Source organism: Macrosteles quadrilineatus, unplaced genomic scaffold (assembly GCF_028750875.1).
Source record: "Macrosteles quadrilineatus isolate MER2022 unplaced genomic scaffold, UCM_ALF_1.0 Scaffold_1__1_contigs__length_201487025, whole genome shotgun sequence".
Lineage (NCBI taxonomy): Eukaryota > Metazoa > Arthropoda > Insecta > Hemiptera > Cicadellidae > Macrosteles > Macrosteles quadrilineatus.
The window spans coordinates 35,843,189-35,862,204 of NW_026542594.1; the positions used below are offsets into that span (position 1 = coordinate 35,843,189).

Below are 19,016 nucleotides of genomic sequence, written 5' to 3' on the forward strand. Positions count from 1 at the left end.
ATTCATTTTTTAGTCTAGCCGATTCTTGATTCCAGCACTGTCTCCTTTTATGTTGTTTAACTCTTGACGTTTTAAGAGGGCAGGTGTGGTTAAGTGTTGTCTGGATGATGTTGCTGAAATTGTTGTAGGCTTCATCTACGTCATGAGTTTGTATTATAGTTTCCCAGTCTTGTTCTTGTAGTTGTGTCTTAAAGTTATCTATTGTTGTTTTGTTGAAGATTCGTTTATTTTCTTTGATGTTGTTGATGATCGGTTTTCTAGTGATTATTTTTGCGATTTGTGCGGTATGGTCATATAGTCCTGATGTTATAACTGAGGTTTCTATTTGTTGATTATCAATGTTTGAGCATATCCAGTCTATTGATGTTTCTGAGTCACTTGTAATTCAAGTGGGAGGTAGCCTCATTCTTGAGATATTGAAGGAGGTTAGGAGTTCTTCAATTTTTTCCTTTTCATTGTCATCAACTAGGTTGTTTACATTGATGTCCCCCATTATTAATATTTGCTTGTCCGTAGTGAGCACTGTTTCCAGTTGCTCAGAGAGTATATCGATGGCTTGGTCTAGGTTTGCACTTGGTGGTCTGAATACTCCGAGGACCAGCAGTGGATTCCGGTTTAGCTTCAGTTCAAAGAGCACAGTTTCGCAAATCAGTTCTGTTTCCTCGCTACTTGTGCATATGAGTGATACATGCTTTTCCCAGCCACTTCTTACGTAAGCGACCACTCCTCCTTTGACATGGGATTTCCTTGAGAAGCCTCCAACAAGTGAGTAATTTTCTACCCAAGTGTTTTGCAAGTTTTGTTGTGCTACGCCGTGCTGTGTTATTATGATTAGGTCCGGGTCTTCATCTTGGAGGAAGTGTGCTAGTCTATCTGTTTTTTTAGATAACCAATTTATGTTTTGGTGTAGAATTTTAAGTCCTTGTTGGCTATTAGGTGTTTGGGATTTTACTGAACGGAGTGTCAGAGGGGATGTGTTACATCTTTGAGCTGGTTTTTGTGCTTTTCTCTGGGTTGAGGGTGTTCTTCTAAAAAATGATGTTGAGAGGTGGGAGTGTTTAGGGGGTTTTGTGTGCAACTTTTGGTTTTTGTTAGTTTGTAGTGTGGTTTTATGCTTTGGGAGGGGTGGTTCTGTAATTTTCTCCATGTTGATGTGGTATTTGGAAAGTTCCTGGGAGCTAAGCAAGTTTGCTTGTTGTATCCAACGGCCTAGTTTATCATTAGTGCTGGGTGTTATGTAAAGGAATGAGTGTGTGTGCCTTGAGATAGCAACGATGCAGTGGTGCTGCGATTCATAAATTTCTTCTCTTTTAGCAGATGTTCGTATGACAGCTATGTTTTCTGCTTGCCGTCCTTGAAATTCATGTATCGTAGATGCGCTGAAACCTAGCTTGTATAGTTCTCTTTTCTCAGCTTGTTTGAAGACCAAGCATTTGTATTTATTTTTTTTTAGAGTGAGGTTCAGGCTTTCTAGTCCCTGGTACTGCTGTGTCGCCAGTTCTTTCTCTGTCTGTTTGGTGGTTTGCATTCCTTGGCTGTAGAATTTTGAAAGGATGGCTGTGGTGCTCTTTGTGCATCTGTAAGTGGTGTTTAGTATTTTTGTTGTTGTGGCTATTTCTGTAATGTTGTGGTATTTAACTTCTAGGTTCTCTGCTCTGTTTATATATGGTAAGATGGTTCATGTCGCCAATAAGCAATACTTCTTTAGCAGTTGATAAAATGGCTGCAAAGAGTATTTCTCCGGCATGCATCATTAGGGCTTCGCCTGTTATAGGTGTTTCCTCTCTTGAGATGTTGGGTGGAGTTTATTATGAATGAATGCACGGTTCGGAACGTGTCATTGCATTTTGCCTGGCTATGGTCTGGGTGGTTGGTTTTGTATCTCTGTCGGAAGTCCATTGCCGCATCTCTTGTAGGAAACAGAATGAGGTCCCCTGTAGCATAGTTGTTGAGTAGGAAAGTTGTTTTCCCACATCCTGGCACACCTTGGACTAAGTTCAGTTTAGTGTTGTATGAGTTTTTAATGTCAATGTGTTTTGTGCTATTATAGAGATGTAGTTCGTTTAGGAGTATTGTCTCGTCTGATACTGAGATGTTTTGATTAATTGCTATGTTGTTTGGAGCAGTTGCATAATTTCCATTACCTTTCCTCAGTAGTTGCACTAGACGTGCTCCATCGAAACCGAATTGGTAAGGTGTTGGGTGTGTTGTTTCTTGTTGGGTGAGGAAGTTTCCAGTGTTCAGGTTTATGATGGCGTATTTGTTTTTGGTTCTATTACAGAAGTCTTGGAGTTTATGGTCGTCTTTTTTGAGGCTGCTTATATTGTACTCCTTGTATATGGTGTTAAGATGGTGTAGCAACATCGATTCTTTTGACTTCCAAAGTTCTCTTTGCTCAAGCATCGCTGCTTGAGCGAAGCTTTCCTCACTGTTGGATGGTAGACATGGAGGTTGATAGGTGTTAATTCCTGTGTATGTTCCCCGAGTTGTTCTCCAAGTACTGTAGTACGAGGTTTTTTCTTTTGCTGGGAATATTTTTGCTATTTTCCTTTGAACCCTGTCTGTAGTGTGGTCAATGAGATCATCAATAATTTTTTTTTAGTCTTTTGTTTGTGTATATATCTGGAAACGATGTAGGTAGGCATTACATGAATATTGTAGTAGTACTTGTATTATTTCTCTGATGTGTAGTTTGCTGAGGCTGGCAGTTTCTATGAATTCTTCGAGTCTGATAGAGAAAAGTACCGGGAATTCTATACAATCGTTTGCCAATTCAAGGAACCGAAACAGTTTCCTCTTCCAATTGCCATTTATTCCTGTTGAGGATATGACAATGTGAATGTTGTCCTCCTTGTCTTGAGCTGTAATAAAGTTGTTAAAGGATAGGTTTCTATTTTGTAGTCTCCTGATTATAGTAGGTCTAGCTTCAGGTGGCAATGTTTTGTATTCACATGATGTTGAGTGTTGTGTGTCAATAAGGTGGATGCAGCATGTGTGCTGTAGATCTTCATCTGTCATTAATTGTGGGCTTATCAGCAAGTGTAAGAACAAAGAGACGCGTTGAAGTTACTATGATCCCGTATTGGAATAGGGGAGGGGGCACACGGGCAATGTTATCTAGGTATTAATCGCACTTCACCCGTTGTACCAATATTAAAACAAGAAATGTGCCTGGCTTAATATTTTTTTAGTAAATTTGGCACTCCAACTTAACAAATATATGACGTTGGTTAAGTTAGCTGCATGAAGCATAATTTATTACTAATATGAAAAATCTTATATATTAAACAAATTAGATTTTCTTTTCCAAATTCATTTGTCTTTTTACCCGACCGATTTCAGTGATTGAGGTCTAAAATTAAAGTTATGCACGTAGAGATTTGCCATAAAGTAACGGCATATATGTATCTAGTGTTTTATTTTGTTTTTTGCTTTTTTTACTAAAAAAATAATTTCATTCATTTTTGAATTCTCGCATCAATTTATGATGTATTTCACAATCTATAATTATAATCCTATATTTTGGTTTAAGAACCTTCTGTGAAATACCGGCTTTCACATAAGCTATTAGTTATTCAAATCGGACGAGTTTCAAGCAAATGCAAGGTGAAGAACCAACTACATAAAAACTATTTTCATGAGGTTTTTCTGTCCCGGTCGCGAGAAAAGTCAAGGGTCTTCAAGAGGTATCGCAGCCACCACTACTATAATTAATAGAGAGTAGGCCCTAATGAGATTGGGAAGATAAAATAATAATAATAATTTTGATGCTGAATACTTAAGGTTTATTTGAACTATTAGATGCGAATGTGAGATTATATATTTATTATGAGCAAGAGCAATGATGTCGACAGTAGTCTACGATGGGTGAAGTGCGATTAATACCTAGATGACATTGCCCGTGTGCCCCCTCCCTATTCCAATGGGCTGATCCCAACTCCGCGCGGTGGTCAGAAATATGTCAAAACCGACTGTCGAACTCCACGCGGGGGTCACTTCGGGTCCCTCGTGGCACATGTCCAACTCCGCGCGGTGGTCAATTTTGGCTCTCACAGCCTTGACGGCTGTGAGTTTGTATTTGAAGTTTGACATTGTTATAAATGTACATAATTTAGAACTGTACAAAACCACAATCTATATAAATAAAATTAGAGTTTTGTCTGTACATTGCTCAGAATCATAAACTTTTAGGTTATTTTTACGTTTTATACATTAGAGAAACCGAAACAAGTCTCATCTAAATTTCTGTCTGTATTCATGTCTGTTACAACCCAAGAGCCATTTTACGCGGCCTACTCCTGAAAAACGAGAGTACCTATCAAGTTCCAAATCATTTTAATGCATTCACTGGATTGGCGAAATTGTCTTTAGCCATTAAAATATGGCGTCACTACTTTGTAAATAAAATAACGGACATTTAAATACCCAATTTTGTGCGATTTTTGTAAAGTTTTCTCCCAATGTTTAGCACATATTCTTCTATGAAATAACGAACAGCTGTTCAAATCAAGATTATTTCTTCTAGCTGTCACTGATATGTTTACATTGAATGTTGTTTACAAATACCGCAACCATTTCCGATCACGTTTTGAAAGCAAATCCAAACCAATTAAGATTAAAAACGTTTTTCCTTACATAACGGATTTAATTAATCGCAAGTGCAATAATATGTAGGGTAACAGTAAATGAAATGAATGAGATTCTTTGTGTATAAAATTAAAATTGTTCTTGAGTTTTGATAACCGGGAAATAGACCTTGAATCAGTGTTGTATATTGCTGGGAAACTTAAATTTTTTAAATGAGCGTTTTCAGTCGAGACTCGGCACACGACTGACGCGCGTCTACTTGTCTATAGTAAAAATAAAAGTAGGCCTACTGTGTATTTATGTTTTATTCGTCATGTGTATAAGTGTACAGTTCGTGTATGTGTTTCAAAAACTCCAAGACGCACCTAATGGGGAAGCTCAAGACCTTTAGGACTGATGATGGCGATTTAATTTCGCCGAAATGCATCTCCTGTAATAGGATACATTAGGATCGACCAGCGGACACATGTAATTTAGCCTTTTATTGATTGTCATACCGATCAGGAACAACAACAAACTACATAAAATGAAGTTATGTATAATAAATAGTTTGGCCAGCATATCTGAAAATATGCAAACCAACTGCTGTTCTTTATATAAGAAGGTTTCAACTGATTACTATAAGATCCCCGTGCGTAGAACGGGTACACAGCTAGTAACTAATAAAATAATGTTAATTAGTACAAAATAGAATACTTATGTTTCATTTGATTTTACATATCATTAACCTAACCTAACCTAACCAAACCTATACTTGTCACATGAATAAATTAGCTATGAACAAATAAAAGTGTAAAATTACTTTGGGGACACACGGTATATGTATAGAATATCTTATATTAAACACATCATATATCATACGAAAGCACAACAAGGTAGCGTAGAGACTAGATGTGGCCACCGCGCAGAATTACACTATACACTAAAAGTGACCACCACGCGGAGTTGGACTGGACCCTTCGGGAACCATAAACCTTTTCCTCGTCTTAAATTTGACCACCGCGCGGAGTTGGGCTATCCCCATTCCAATACGGGATCATAGTAACTTCAACGCTTCTATTTGTTCTTACACTTGCATTGAAATCACGTGATTCGCCATTAGATAAGCCTAAAAAAACTAAGGAAACTGTTACAACTTGACCTAAATACAAAAGCAAAAAACAACTAAATATTACACTTAATTTAGGGACGGGGACACGCTACATTTCTATGATTAAAAATCAATAGCTCCAGTATTGTTCATGATTTGTATATGTTTTGGACTCAAAATAATCAGTAACTTACAGGCTTTAATTTGATTTGTTGATCGTTTGAATCAGTTAAGCTCAAGATACTGTATTACTCAATCAAAAATAATAAATTTGATTTTCTTGGATAATATATTTATTTTAAAGCTGCGGATCAGCATGGGTCCTCTCCTACACATTAAATGCATAAAAAACATAAGATTAAACTTTAAAAACATGAGTGTGTATGCTAAATTAAGTTAGTTAATCATTAGCATTTATAACAGTTTTATAATTAATTTAAAAAGTGGCAATAGCAAACTGTATTTAGTAAATTTAAGAATTAATATAATCTAAAAGAGTTATTTTAATATAAAACATATACCATAATCTCCGCAATTTAATGCAGATTACAACTGTGTAAACAAATTGACAATCGAGCTACTAAGAACAGAGATAGGGTATTTTGTGAGCGCAAACGCGGAAACGCCATAAGACGTAATGAGTAAGAGAGAGACAGTAACAACCTTACATGGTGGGGGGAGCGGCGAGCGGTCGGACCGAAAACCCAGCACACAGCGCGCGATCCAGCTGTAGTAATAATAGAGATCGATGGGTTGTATATGTTTTGTAAAGAATTGCTCAAAGTTTATTTTTTAAATTTATATAGTAAGCTACATGTGAAGAGGCTTGAATAAAATTGAAGAAAATGGTAAAACACGTCATTTATAAAGCATCAATATGAAGCAATAATTGATGCTATTGCTATACTAAGGTATGTTGTCATATTCTTAGGGATCTATTAACATCAGAAGTAGGGGTTTAAAAGTAAGTAGGTTTACTCTTTTAAATCAGGTTATAGAGTTGCTGTATTTTAAAACACACATCATCACCACTTTAATAGCTCTCTAGGTCACATTTTCTTCCCGTTGCAAAGCACGGGTGTAGCAGCTTGTAAAAAATTATTTGTATAACAAAGACTTCAGTTAAACCATAGACAAATAGAATAAATATAGACCGTCAGCTGTGCTGCAGTTAGCATAAGTTCTGGCGTCAACAACTAGGTTTGCTGTGTAGTTACGGCGCACACCGCTGCAGCGTCTGCTGGTCACACACGGCTCCTGCGCTCCTCGCCTTCAGCGGTGTGCGCTGTAACTACACGGCAAACCTAGCGGTGGGCGCCAGAACTTTCCTTTGACAGTCTATATTTATTCTATTTGCCTATGGTTAAACATATCTAAAATGATAAATGACACTCCACGATGTTATTCGTTTGAAAGATTGAGACTTTGGGCTTACAAAATTCATTTAAGACATCAGATTAAACCCGCCAACCACCGTAAGTGTACAGATTTATGCTCGATGATATTGTTGACAACAATATTGTTATCTTCAACAGTCATTCAAATTCCGGCATTCTTTTTCAGAAATACTGTATTACATGGAAAGACTACCCGTACCGCGTACACTTACTTTTTACAGCATGTAGTGATACAAAATAAAAACCAACAGCTCTAAATGTGAGTCCATGACATGCCATGCTGCTCTCCGTGGATTTCGAGATATATCGGGAGTGTTGCTGAAGGTCTAAGTCCCGGAAGGTCTAATTAGACCTTCGACACACATTTTGCAGTTTGTACTTGTTGCTGAGGGTCTAATCTGGTAATATGTCGAAGGTCTAAGTCCCGGAAGGCCTAAGAGTACAGTCAATGAATGCAAAAATCTCATCCACTGATACTGTTTTAGACCTTGCGGGATTAGACCTTGGGCACACAATGTATATTTTGTAAATAAATTATTATAAAATGAGAGTTGCTGAAGGTCTAATTCCCTGAAGGTCTAAGATTCGAGTCCCTGAAGGTCTAATTCCCTGAAGGTCTAAGATTCGAGTGCCGGAAGGTCTAAGATTCGAGTCCCGGAAGGTCTAAGATTCGAGTCCCTGAAGGTCTAAGATGCGGGCGGGCATTGCGTCGCCAGAGATGAAGGCTACACAAGCAGGCAATAACGCAACAACTTTTAAGAGTTGTAATATTCTTAGTGATAGTTTTAATAACTCTCACGTCTTTTTTTTGCTAGCTCATTATTACAAGTACGATGGAGATATAAAAAAAATCCTTATTTATATTATATCATTGCTATTGGATACTTTAATTTTTGTTATTGGCATAGTTGCTGGGCCATAACTATAAATAAACATACGTTACTGTTTACGGGTAGTAAGTCAGGTAGCCCTTTTATGTAACAAAGAAACAATAAAGGTCCTAAAATTGACCCCTGTGGTACTCCGTGTTTAATTTTTAAATTTTAAGAGTTAAACTTCCGGATATAGTAATAGTGATTTTTTTTATTGTTGAATTTAATGGTGTGCTCAATTTCTACAAATGGCTCCCGATTTCCCAAATATGATTCAAACCACTTATAGGTCGGCTGTTTAGAAAACGACCTGCGCAAAATTTTTAGCGCATGTAGGGGAGGTAACGGAGAGGGAGGGTACGTTCCCCCTCTCCGCCAATGGCCTTTTTCACAAGGTGTGTGGATAGTGACGTCACGTGCAAGCTGAACGTGTTTTATTTCACCAAATCATATGTTTTCTTGTAATTTCCCAAAGACTTTCGAATGACAATCATTACGAGTTAGCATTGAATATAAACACTATTAAGCGTTTTATATCCAATATAGTGTTGTATTCAATATTGAATATAGTCATAGTGTTATACAGTACAGGGTGCGGCAAAAAAACGAACCATTTTCTGCAGAGCACTGTTCAGCGACAGGTTGTCTGAAAGTGGTGTGAGTATGCTCATTGGAAAGCCTACACAATACCATTTTTTCTAGTCATAGAGCAGTGGTCGCCTGAGCTACGTGCGGTTGTTATGGAGTCGTTTTTAAAAAGTATTGAATTCATTCATTGCAACTCAGCAGCATAAGCAGTGTCGTGCATTCTTTCAATTAAGGCGACATGGAGATGTTCCGTTGCGTATAACAATAATGTGGTGGGTTACTAACTTTAGAACAACGGCTTCTGCGTTGAAAAGGAAGCTGAAAGGCCGACCAAAGTCAGATCGGATGCCAGACAACGAACATTCGACAGAGTTCGTACTGCTGTGGAAAACAGTCCTCGCAGGCCCACCCGAAAACAAGCGGCTTGCCGAACATGTCTGACTGCTCAGTAACACGAATTTTGAGGTTAATTTTCATCCCTACAGATTAGTTAGAATAATTATCTGTTTAATGGTGTTTATCCATACAGATAATCACGACAGAACCTCTCCATGCAGAATTAATAAATAAAAGCACGGAACTGCCACTGAGTTGCAACATAGACTAAGCAAAACAAGTAGACTCCTCATCCCATTGTAAATATTGTAGATTTGTTTTCGTGTCTAGTTCATGTACGTCCACACTGATCGCTGGGGTAGACAACATTTTGTTTCTATTATTTTAGGGTTATTTTCATGATTTGTGCTTTACTATATGGTAATATAACTAGAAGACCAGTTATTGTTTATGATTAAATCGTTTTATTTGGTTAAATGAGGTTTTTTTTTACAGCATTTATTTCTGGTTCAATGTAGACATTATACACAGAAGTGTTAACAAAATTAATAAGAAATTAACTATAATAACATCGTGGGTTCGCCCAAACCTGAGTCACCCTGTAACATAATTAATTTAGAGAACAATTTAATAGTCTTTAGGCTTCATTCATCCAATAGATCTTGAGGGAGCCTTCGACGTAGCCTCCTGTTCTCAGTTGCTTCACCAAGATGAAAAGTTAATGCACCAGGAACATTGTTTAAAGATTTTAGAAATTTTGAGGTGGTTTTTTCAATAAAGGCCGAAATGAGGTTTTAAATTACTGAAATAACAAGAAACAAAATGTAAACAAAACATAACCTCTACAGTTGGACGTACAGAACTAACAATAAAATACCCCCGCCGCGGCAAGCCTGCAGACTTAGCGAATTTCCATTTGCCCGATTGAACTTACACTAAAATGTCTCCTTAACAATATCACATTTATTCCCTATTTAAATAGAATTAGTTTAACGAGTAGGTTTGCTGAAACAAGGAAGGGTAAAAAATTGTGTTTTTTATGTAAAATGTTAAAAGGTACTGTAGTTTAGTAAGAAATTAATGTTTTTTTCCAAATTTGATCAAAATTAGTTCATAAACAAGTAAACTACAACAGTTGACTTATTCTCGATAAGAATAACATGTGAATTTTAAAATTACAACTTTTTTAAATTTTTCTCGTAACCATTAGGCGCATAATAACGCTTCAATATACTAAATTATTTGTTTTTTAAGCTCTACAGAATGGTTTAGAAAGAAATTGTGAAATTCTGCGTTTTTAGGGTCAAAAATGGGAAAACCCTATTTTTACCCCATAAAACAGCCCATAAACGGACAATCATCACGAATCTCGCCGCGATTAAGATACCTATAGCCGCAATCACAAAGAGTCATGGAAGCTGAGATAATCGCAGGAGATTATCGCGGATGTTGCCACGATTGTGTAAGACCACAGCCACCTCTAATACATTAGAGGTATTGTATTAGAGGTAATTAGTATGTATTAGAGTATGTATTAGAGGTATTGTATTACATTAGAGGTAATGTATTAGAGGTGGCTGTGGTAAGACGCAAATAACGCGACTGCAATTAGCATATAATGGTGTTGCCACCATCGCAAGTAACGATCACACATCTTAGTGACGGCCTTTTAGTGAATTTCCTATATAGGGTATAAGCTATCATCGTAGTACTCATGGTAAATACCTCTGGACCCGGGATGGCAAGGCGTATATAAGAAGGTGTGTGCACGCACATCCCCCACTCCTCCAATCAGCCAATCAAGTATTTACTGCTTTACTTTTTTTTGGTTAAATAGTAGTGTTATATTGTATAACACTACTACAGAATATTCATTCAGTGTTGAATACAACGCTATTTTGGATATATAAAACTAAATAATAGTGTTATATATTAAATGCTGATTCCTAATGATTGTCATTCAAAAGTCTTTGGAAAATTATAAGAAAACATATGATTTGGTAAAATAAAATAAAGGGTGGTGGTGGGGTGGCAGTGGAGTGGGGGAAGAGCCATATTCTGTCTCACTCCCATAGCTCGGTATCTCTCTCTCGCACCAATGCTACGACGAGGACGCTTTCTAAGCGGCTGACCTATAGACTCTTAGCCAGTAATTCCTAAATTAGGCAATGCAATTAATAGTTTTTCACTGTCAAAAGCCCTAGTCAAGTCAAGAAATAATACCAACCACTTTTTGCCCTTTGTCTACTGAATCTATTATTGTTTGAATTAATTCTATACCAGCTGATATGGTGGATTTCCCTTTTTGGAAACCGTGCTGCTCTTTATCAAGTTGTCAACAAATATATATATATTATAAGTGTACAAGTATTATTTTACTTTTATATTGTAAAATTAGTTATTTTCACATGACAAAGTTCGGATTTAGTTGGAAATTGATTTATCTTATTGTATTCAGTTAAGTTTGTTTTATATGTGGATTTCCTGTAAATATTTTTTAATTTTATATAGTTACTAGTTGTGTATACATTAAACACTATTTCAACAAACAATGTGGTTGTTAGTCAAAACAATTTGTATTATTTGCTCCATATCCCCCCTGAAATGAATGTCAAGTCAACATTTGTTAGATTTTTTACATTAGGCCTATTATGTTTTTTAGATAGTTGTGTACAGTATTAAAAGAAAAAAATACCCTGTTTCAACAAAATTCAATTCACTGGTTCCAACTTCAATAATCAACAGTAAAACCTTTAGTAGGAAAATATTGTTTTCATCCCTCCGTAACGAAAGTAACTATTTTTTATAACAGCTGAAATCAATGAAAGTAGCCGTTTCTCAAGCTCTAATTTAGGGCGAGGGAAAATCAATCAGCTGATTTTCACTCGCTCTAAATCCATTTATTCACTGCACGCGCTAGTGTTTTTACGGTTTAATTTAATGATTTGAAACAGCTTTTTAATTGTTGCTAAATCTAAATCCATACAGAAACAGGCATTACCGTAGTTTGTTTTGTTGTGTTTTTAACAAAGTGTTTCAAAGTATGCCTAACATTACTGAAGATTTCATGAAAACAGCTTAACTTATCACATTTCCCCGGATAAATCACGGGAAGGATAAGAAGAGGAATACAGAAAGCTTAGACACTGGTAAAAATTACAAAATATTAAGTTAACCAACGTGACGAAGTATTTATTTATACATTATTTATCATCTAAATAATCTACAATTATGAAACCATATATGTAAGTTGTGAAGTGTATTTTCAATGGTAAAGAGTGGTCTAAAACTATTTTATTCCTACTGAGATATGTTATTCCGAATGTGTGTATTTTTGTGTCGTGATGTAAAGTATCGTACATAATTCGTACGAAAAGCTTTTTCCGACACTTGCTCCATTATTCCCGTCCTCGGCGTCGCTTCGTACGTGAAAACAAAATTCACATGCTTCGCTTTGCCTCGTACGTGAAATTTGGTTGTCCTGTGTTTGGCTTTGAGCGCACGTCGGAAAATGCCATTTTCGGTCCTTGTAATGAAATATACTATTTAATTGAATCAACACTGCAAAATTTGATTTCAATACCCTGGAGCAGCAGACCTACGTACTCGGAGAATTTCCAATGCATTTAGATATGTATCTAAATCTCTATCTATAACTATATATTAATAGGCAAGCATGTTTCTTTAAAACCTTTTTTCTCAGCTCGTGTGTATCGTAGGGAAAATCTACGCATACCGTTAGAAAGCTATTTTCCTGTAGGTGTGCAGAATCCCTTTATAAATTAAAATAGGCTAAAAAAAAGCACAAAAGATGAATTTGAAATTTTAAAAAATTAACATGGGTCTTATGGGTTGCTATGGTGATGACGAAATAACAACAAAATATAAACAGAAAATCAAACCAAATGGAAGACATTCCAATCATATGTTTTATTTACAATGTGGGGCGAAAATAGAGAAGTTTGCACAAAACATACTTTTGGTCGATTTTTCGACCACGGGGCGTGCTCTCGTACTTATTTAATACGCAAGCAGGTTTTTTGTGACAATTACTCCTCCGAAACTACTGAACCGATTTACATGTTCTTGGTGTCATTGGAAAGAGCGTAACGTGAAGTTGTGCATGAAACTTTCTTTTTAGGGAAATAATTAGAGGGTGAGGCCCTGGGGCCCTTTAAAGTTTCGTATTTCTCCATAAGATTAACATGGGAAACAAATATTGTTATGAAACTCCAGCTGTTGTCAGAAATTAAAAGTGAAGAGAAGAACATATGTTAATTGTAAACAGTCAATAGGTTTGCTAATTTAACAGTTAGTTTGCCACAAACATTTACTTACTCGGTTGAAATGAAATAGTTACGATTTGAATTTGGGTTGGCGTAATTATTACAATGGGAAAAAACGAGAGAGCCTGGATAAATTGATATACTAAAAAGAAAACTGAATTAACACTGTGCTGCATTTCTTAGTAATCATTGAAAGAGACGATTTGCAAACTATGGAAACATAGGAAAGTCATAGAACACCACCAAGGGGAAGAAATAGAAATAATGTGTGTTATAAACACTAAAAAACAAAATCAGCTTTAGAAAAATGATAACATATTTACAAGAAATGTTGATTATATCGATCTGTTATGTACATCTTGAGTATTCCATAATCTTTGAGTCGAATCTTTTATAGTCATAAAAAAATATGACTGTTTTTTGTTTTAAAATAACGCCTGTAATACTTAGCAATTGCTCGATTTCGAGCAACAGGGACACTAGTTAATTATAAAACATGTTGTTGATATTGTATAAAATGTACAGTAAAATTCAAAAATTATATTCTTTACTTGTTAGTCTACTTATACAGCTAACTGTACCTGTTGGATTGAATGAACAGTGGAGTGAATGAACAGGCAAATAATTTGTAAAATTACTTTTTGGAGTGAACCATCTTGGAGTGAATGAAACATATCGATAATTACAACTCAAGTTGTTGCGTTATTGCCTGCTTGTATAGCCTTCATCTATGGCGACGCAATGCCCGCCCGCATCTTAGACCTTCTGGGACTCGAATCTTAGACCTTCCGGGACTCGAATCTTAGACCTTCCGGGAATCGAATTTTAGACCTTCCGGGACTCGAATCTTAGACCTTCAGGGATTAGACCTTCAGGGACTCGAATCTTAGACCTTCAGGGAATTAGACCTTCCGGGACTCGAATCTTAGACCTTCAGCAACTCTCATTTTATAAACATTTATTTAAAAAAGTTACATTATGTGCCCAAGGTCTAATCCCGCAAGGTCTAAAACAGTATCAGTGGATGAGTTTTTTGCATTGACTGTACTCTTAGACCTTCCGGGAATTAGACCTTCGACATACTACCAGATTAGACCCTCAGCAACAAGTACAAACTGCAAAATGTGTGTCGAAGGTTTAATTAGACCTTCCGGGAATTAGACTTTCAGCAACTGATCCGATATATCTTACATGTTTATCTTTTTCATGTACTATGAAGTGCCTCGCAGTGATAGGAGCTGTGTTTTACACTATACACAGGGTGGAAAAAAAGTCTCGGGACGGTGGAATATTTCAAAGAGTAATCTTAAATATTTGAAATATTAAATAATATTTGAAATATTTAATGTTATAAATGTTAAATATTTTAAGAAGAAAATCTTAAATAAAAGCTTAGGTTGATATGCACATCAAGTTAAAAGTCATAGTTAGTAAAATACAATGCCGCAAACCCGAACTCAATCGGACAACCGAGTCAAAAATTACAGCTATTCAAAGGTGCATTGAATTTGCATTGCTATTACAGTCATACCTTCTCAGGGGGGCACCCGCTAGAAGTCGGAAAAAAATCTGACTCCTAACGGGCCGTCCCCCTTAGGAGGTAGCGCATCACTGAATAATGTGTTAACATACTAAAATCTATAATGTGATTTTCTCATAAGTGACGTTAATTAACTTTCTACACATTAAACCAATGATGTAAAATGGCCTTAAACTAAGGTATACCTCTTTTAAAATCCTTTGTTTAGCTATAGGAACATGTGGAGCTTTAAACATCTTCGACACATTTTTCTTGTGATAATACTTCTTATTACTAGGTTTGTTCTTGAGCTCTTGTTCATGGGATTCGTCATGCTTAGCACCTTCCTGACTTTCACAATTTTCTTCCTCACTCTCTTCTTCATGGTCACTGTGATATCGAATACGTTTTGGCCTTTCATAGGAACGACGAGGTGGCTGAAATCAATTAAGTAGCTAAATTAAGCTAACTCCTAAGGTAGGCCAACAGATTTTGTTGTAATTTTAGGCAAATTAAAATATTGGTTCATAACAAAAATGTGCTTGTGAATTTCCCTTACAGAAGGAGAAAATCTTCTGTCATAAGGGTGGAATGTTTAGTTAAGTCGAGTACTTCTGATAATCTGAAATTTTATCAAAAGAAGCTATTCAAAACTTGTATGCCAGACACAAGGTTTTGGTAAACAAATCATGGTTTTAAAAGTGTTAGAAGTTAATTATATGAAATAATAGAAACATTTAAAAAAATCTACATCATCTAAAAACATACAAGTTTTTATATAAAAATGTTATCCAGGCCTACATTATTATTCTCAACCCTTGTTGGTAAAAGGAGTGTTTGATCAAGTTGCTACTAAAAAGGAACAAAGTAGGCGATTGACTTTTATACTATTGAGAAATGCTGCATGATAGTTCTGTAAACCAAGTATTATTTATTGTATTTTATGTAAAAAGAAGCCAATATAAGTATTATTGACTCTGAGTGATGTACAGCTATGCAGGCTCTGTTCTGGAAAATTTTGTTTTTTATTAAAAACTTTAAATTAAATTTTAATATTTTTACATTGGTCTTATAGATTGCCAAGTAGCCACAATTATTTTACAAAAATTGAAACAAAGGAATTTAACTGTGACATTATACTTATAACCAACTATTTACAGTAGACTAGCAAATTACTAAATACAGTGCTATAGAAACAAAAAGTCCATTTGAATGAATACCATCAGTGGCGTTGCTTGGTTAAATTCTAGGGGGGGGGGGGGGGAGAAGCCTCAAATTTTCCAACTGCTTAACATAGATTTCCTAACTATTTTTTTTTAGAAATCAATTCCTGTACTATTTTAAAAAATCTACAAATTATTATACTACACTGCAGTCATACTCAATTCAGTATTTATAAACTTGCATTAACAAAACATAGCTAGTTTTACATATATACAAAATTACTCAATTACTAAAACTTCTACCAACTCATAATGAAATTTTATGACTTCAAAAAACTTGAACAAGTAATGTTACAAATCCAAAAAACTTTATAAACCATTGTGGTAGCAGACGTAGCAGTGTAAAATTTTAGGGATATAAAATAAGCCTAGTACAAATTAGTATAGAAAAAATATTTTATTACAAAATAATGAATGAAATTAAAATACTTTTTAAAGTTAAGATCAAAATTTTAACTTTCATAAAACTTACAACTAGGGTAGGCCTAAACCAGTTTGTAATGATAAAATATTAATATCAGTGTTGTGAATAATATTATTCTAGTCTAGAAAAGAATAAACCAAAAATAAGACTCGTATAAAATTAAAACGTTCAACTTGGTTGATAAAAAACTTATACATACAATAAAAATGTTAACCTTCATCTTTATCAAACTAGAACTTAGACAAAAATCAAACGAGTGAAAGTCAAACATCAAATTTTAGGTTATGTTTTGTCCATGTAGATCTGTTTCAGAGTGATTAGTTGATTCATATTTGTAAATCCTTATAGGAATGGTAAATAACTTGTGTAGATTTTTTAAATATATTCAGACAATAAATATTTCATTTAGGTTATTAAAAAATAAGAGTTTTAAAGGTAATACCGATACACAAAACCTATCTTTAATGTTATATTAATCTGCTTATTAGCAAGTACTCCGGTCAGTTAGTCTGCTCCAAATACCACAAAAAAAGGTATAAAATATATTTCATGTGACTGACGGGAAATATATTTTTGAATTTCTTGTAAACACTAACAAACAACATAATTGAACTGAAGAGCTACATCGCTTGCACTTTCAAAATTCAAACTCGCAGTCTTGCAGACGAATCATTCAGAATCATCAACACAGGACAGGATCAAGGTAGCCAACATACGTCCAATAAGGAACAAATAAGGAACAATAAGGAACAAAATTTCTCGTAAACGAAATTCCAAAAAGCTATACCGCTAATTGATTATTGATTTCTTAAAATAAGGCGTGTTTAGCCATGTTTTATCAAAGTTAAATGAAATCAAAGAAGCGTCAAGTTTATTTGTCCAAGTCAAAGACATTTTTATCTTTGATGGATTTTTGCAAATATTTAAATTTTGTTTAGTTTAAAAATATATTTTTCTTGTATCTGACTTCCCAACTGTCCCAACTCGTGGCAAGGAATATGTTGTTCTCAAATACCAATGTTTTAAAAAGTCAAAAGTGTAACATTTTTCTATGCTTGTGTAATTTGTGTTTATTTACAATGGTTTTTAAGGATTTAAGATGTCAAGAGTGTGAACATAATTTTGTATAAACAGCACCAATAATTGAACATGATAAAATGTTATTATATTGTTTTATTATATACTAGCAGAGTACCCGTCCTTCGTACGGGGTTGGCATATAGGAATAAAATGCTTATTGCAGTTATACTCAAGTTTTGCGTTTTCAATGGGAGAGGACACAGTTTGAAAAAATTTGCTTCTTTAAATTTATGGTATATACTAGCTGACCCGGCGAACTTCGTATCGCCTAAGTTATAGGTTTCCCCTAAGACAGACCGATGGAAAGAAAGTACCGTTACGTTTAATTTTCAAGATAATCTCGTTCGCATCGCTCAATCACGTCCTGGTTGAAGTTCGTTCGCTACGCTCACTCACCTTTGGGTTGGAGCTCGTTCGCTACGCTCACTCGCCTCCAGGTTTTGGTTGCAAATTAGCTGTTGTCATAAATGTAAAAGAAATAATAGTGCTGCACCCTGTTGGTAATCCTTGTAACTTTAATGCTATTGAACATCATAGAACAGAACCAACTTGTTTAATTGAAACAGCTGTTAAGATTCATTAATTCCATTTCTCATAAGGTTAACATGGGAAACTCCAGAGCCACTGGGGCGGAGCCCTTTTAAGAATTTCGAAACGGGAAATAGTTTACGTCCGATTCGCATACCTACAGAATTTACACACCAAATTTCATAACGATCGGTGAAGTCGTTCCGGAGGAGTTTGCAGACAAACACTGTGACACGAGAATTTTATATATTAGATAGTATTACACATCTACCATAGCCATAATGTTCTACCACTTCACCTAAACCACCTAAATAGAGAAAAATTAATTATTAAAAATTCACAAAATATCACCACAAATTATTCATTAAATTAAATACCCCCGCCGCAGCAAACCTGCAGACAAGCGAATTTCTATTAGCCTGATAGGATTTACACTAAAATGCCCCCTTAAAAATATCATATTTATTCCCTATTTAAATAGAATTAGTTTAACGAGTACTTAGGTTTGCTGCAACAGGGAGGGTAAAAAGGTGTTTTTTTTGTTAATAGTTTAGTAATAAATGAATGTATTTTCCAAATTCGATCAAAATATGTTCATAAACAAGCAAACTACAACAGTTGACTTATTCTCCATAAGAATAACATGGGAATTTTAAATTTACAGTTTTTTGGAATTTTCTCCGTAACCATTAGGCGCACAATATCGCTTCAATATACAAAATTATTTGTTTTTTTACACTCTACAAAATGGTTTGAAAAGAAATTGTAAAATTATGTGTTTTTAGGGTCAAAAATGGGAAAAACCTATTTTTACCCCATAAAACCCCCCATAAACCCCCGTTCCCATAGTCCGATCATGCTGGTTCGCGAACTCGTTCCAATAAATAAATGTAGGTTTACACGTTTGTACCAAATTTCATCAAAATCGGATCATTTTTGCTCGAGTTATCGTGCTAATGGACACATATAAATCTATAAGTATAAAAGAGGATGTTTGTATATATATATATATATATATTTGGCAGTGATAAACCCAGACACCGCTGAACCGATTGCCACGAAACTTGATACATACGTGTAGAATTT

The 19,016-nt window shown here is 35.2% G+C and overlaps 1 protein-coding gene across 3 annotated transcripts in view; it reads right to left on the reverse strand.

Annotated features, from left to right (window-relative positions):
- Positions 1-19,016, reverse strand: part of LOC128982889 (uncharacterized) — a 44,755-nt gene that overhangs the window by 9,256 nt on the left and 16,483 nt on the right. For all 3 annotated transcript variants that reach the window (XM_054401939.1, XM_054401940.1, XM_054401941.1), the window contains exon 3: positions 14,882-15,112. In XM_054401939.1, the coding sequence (XP_054257914.1) occupies positions 14,882-15,112 (231 nt within the window). The remainder of the gene's footprint in view (positions 1-14,881; positions 15,113-19,016) is intronic.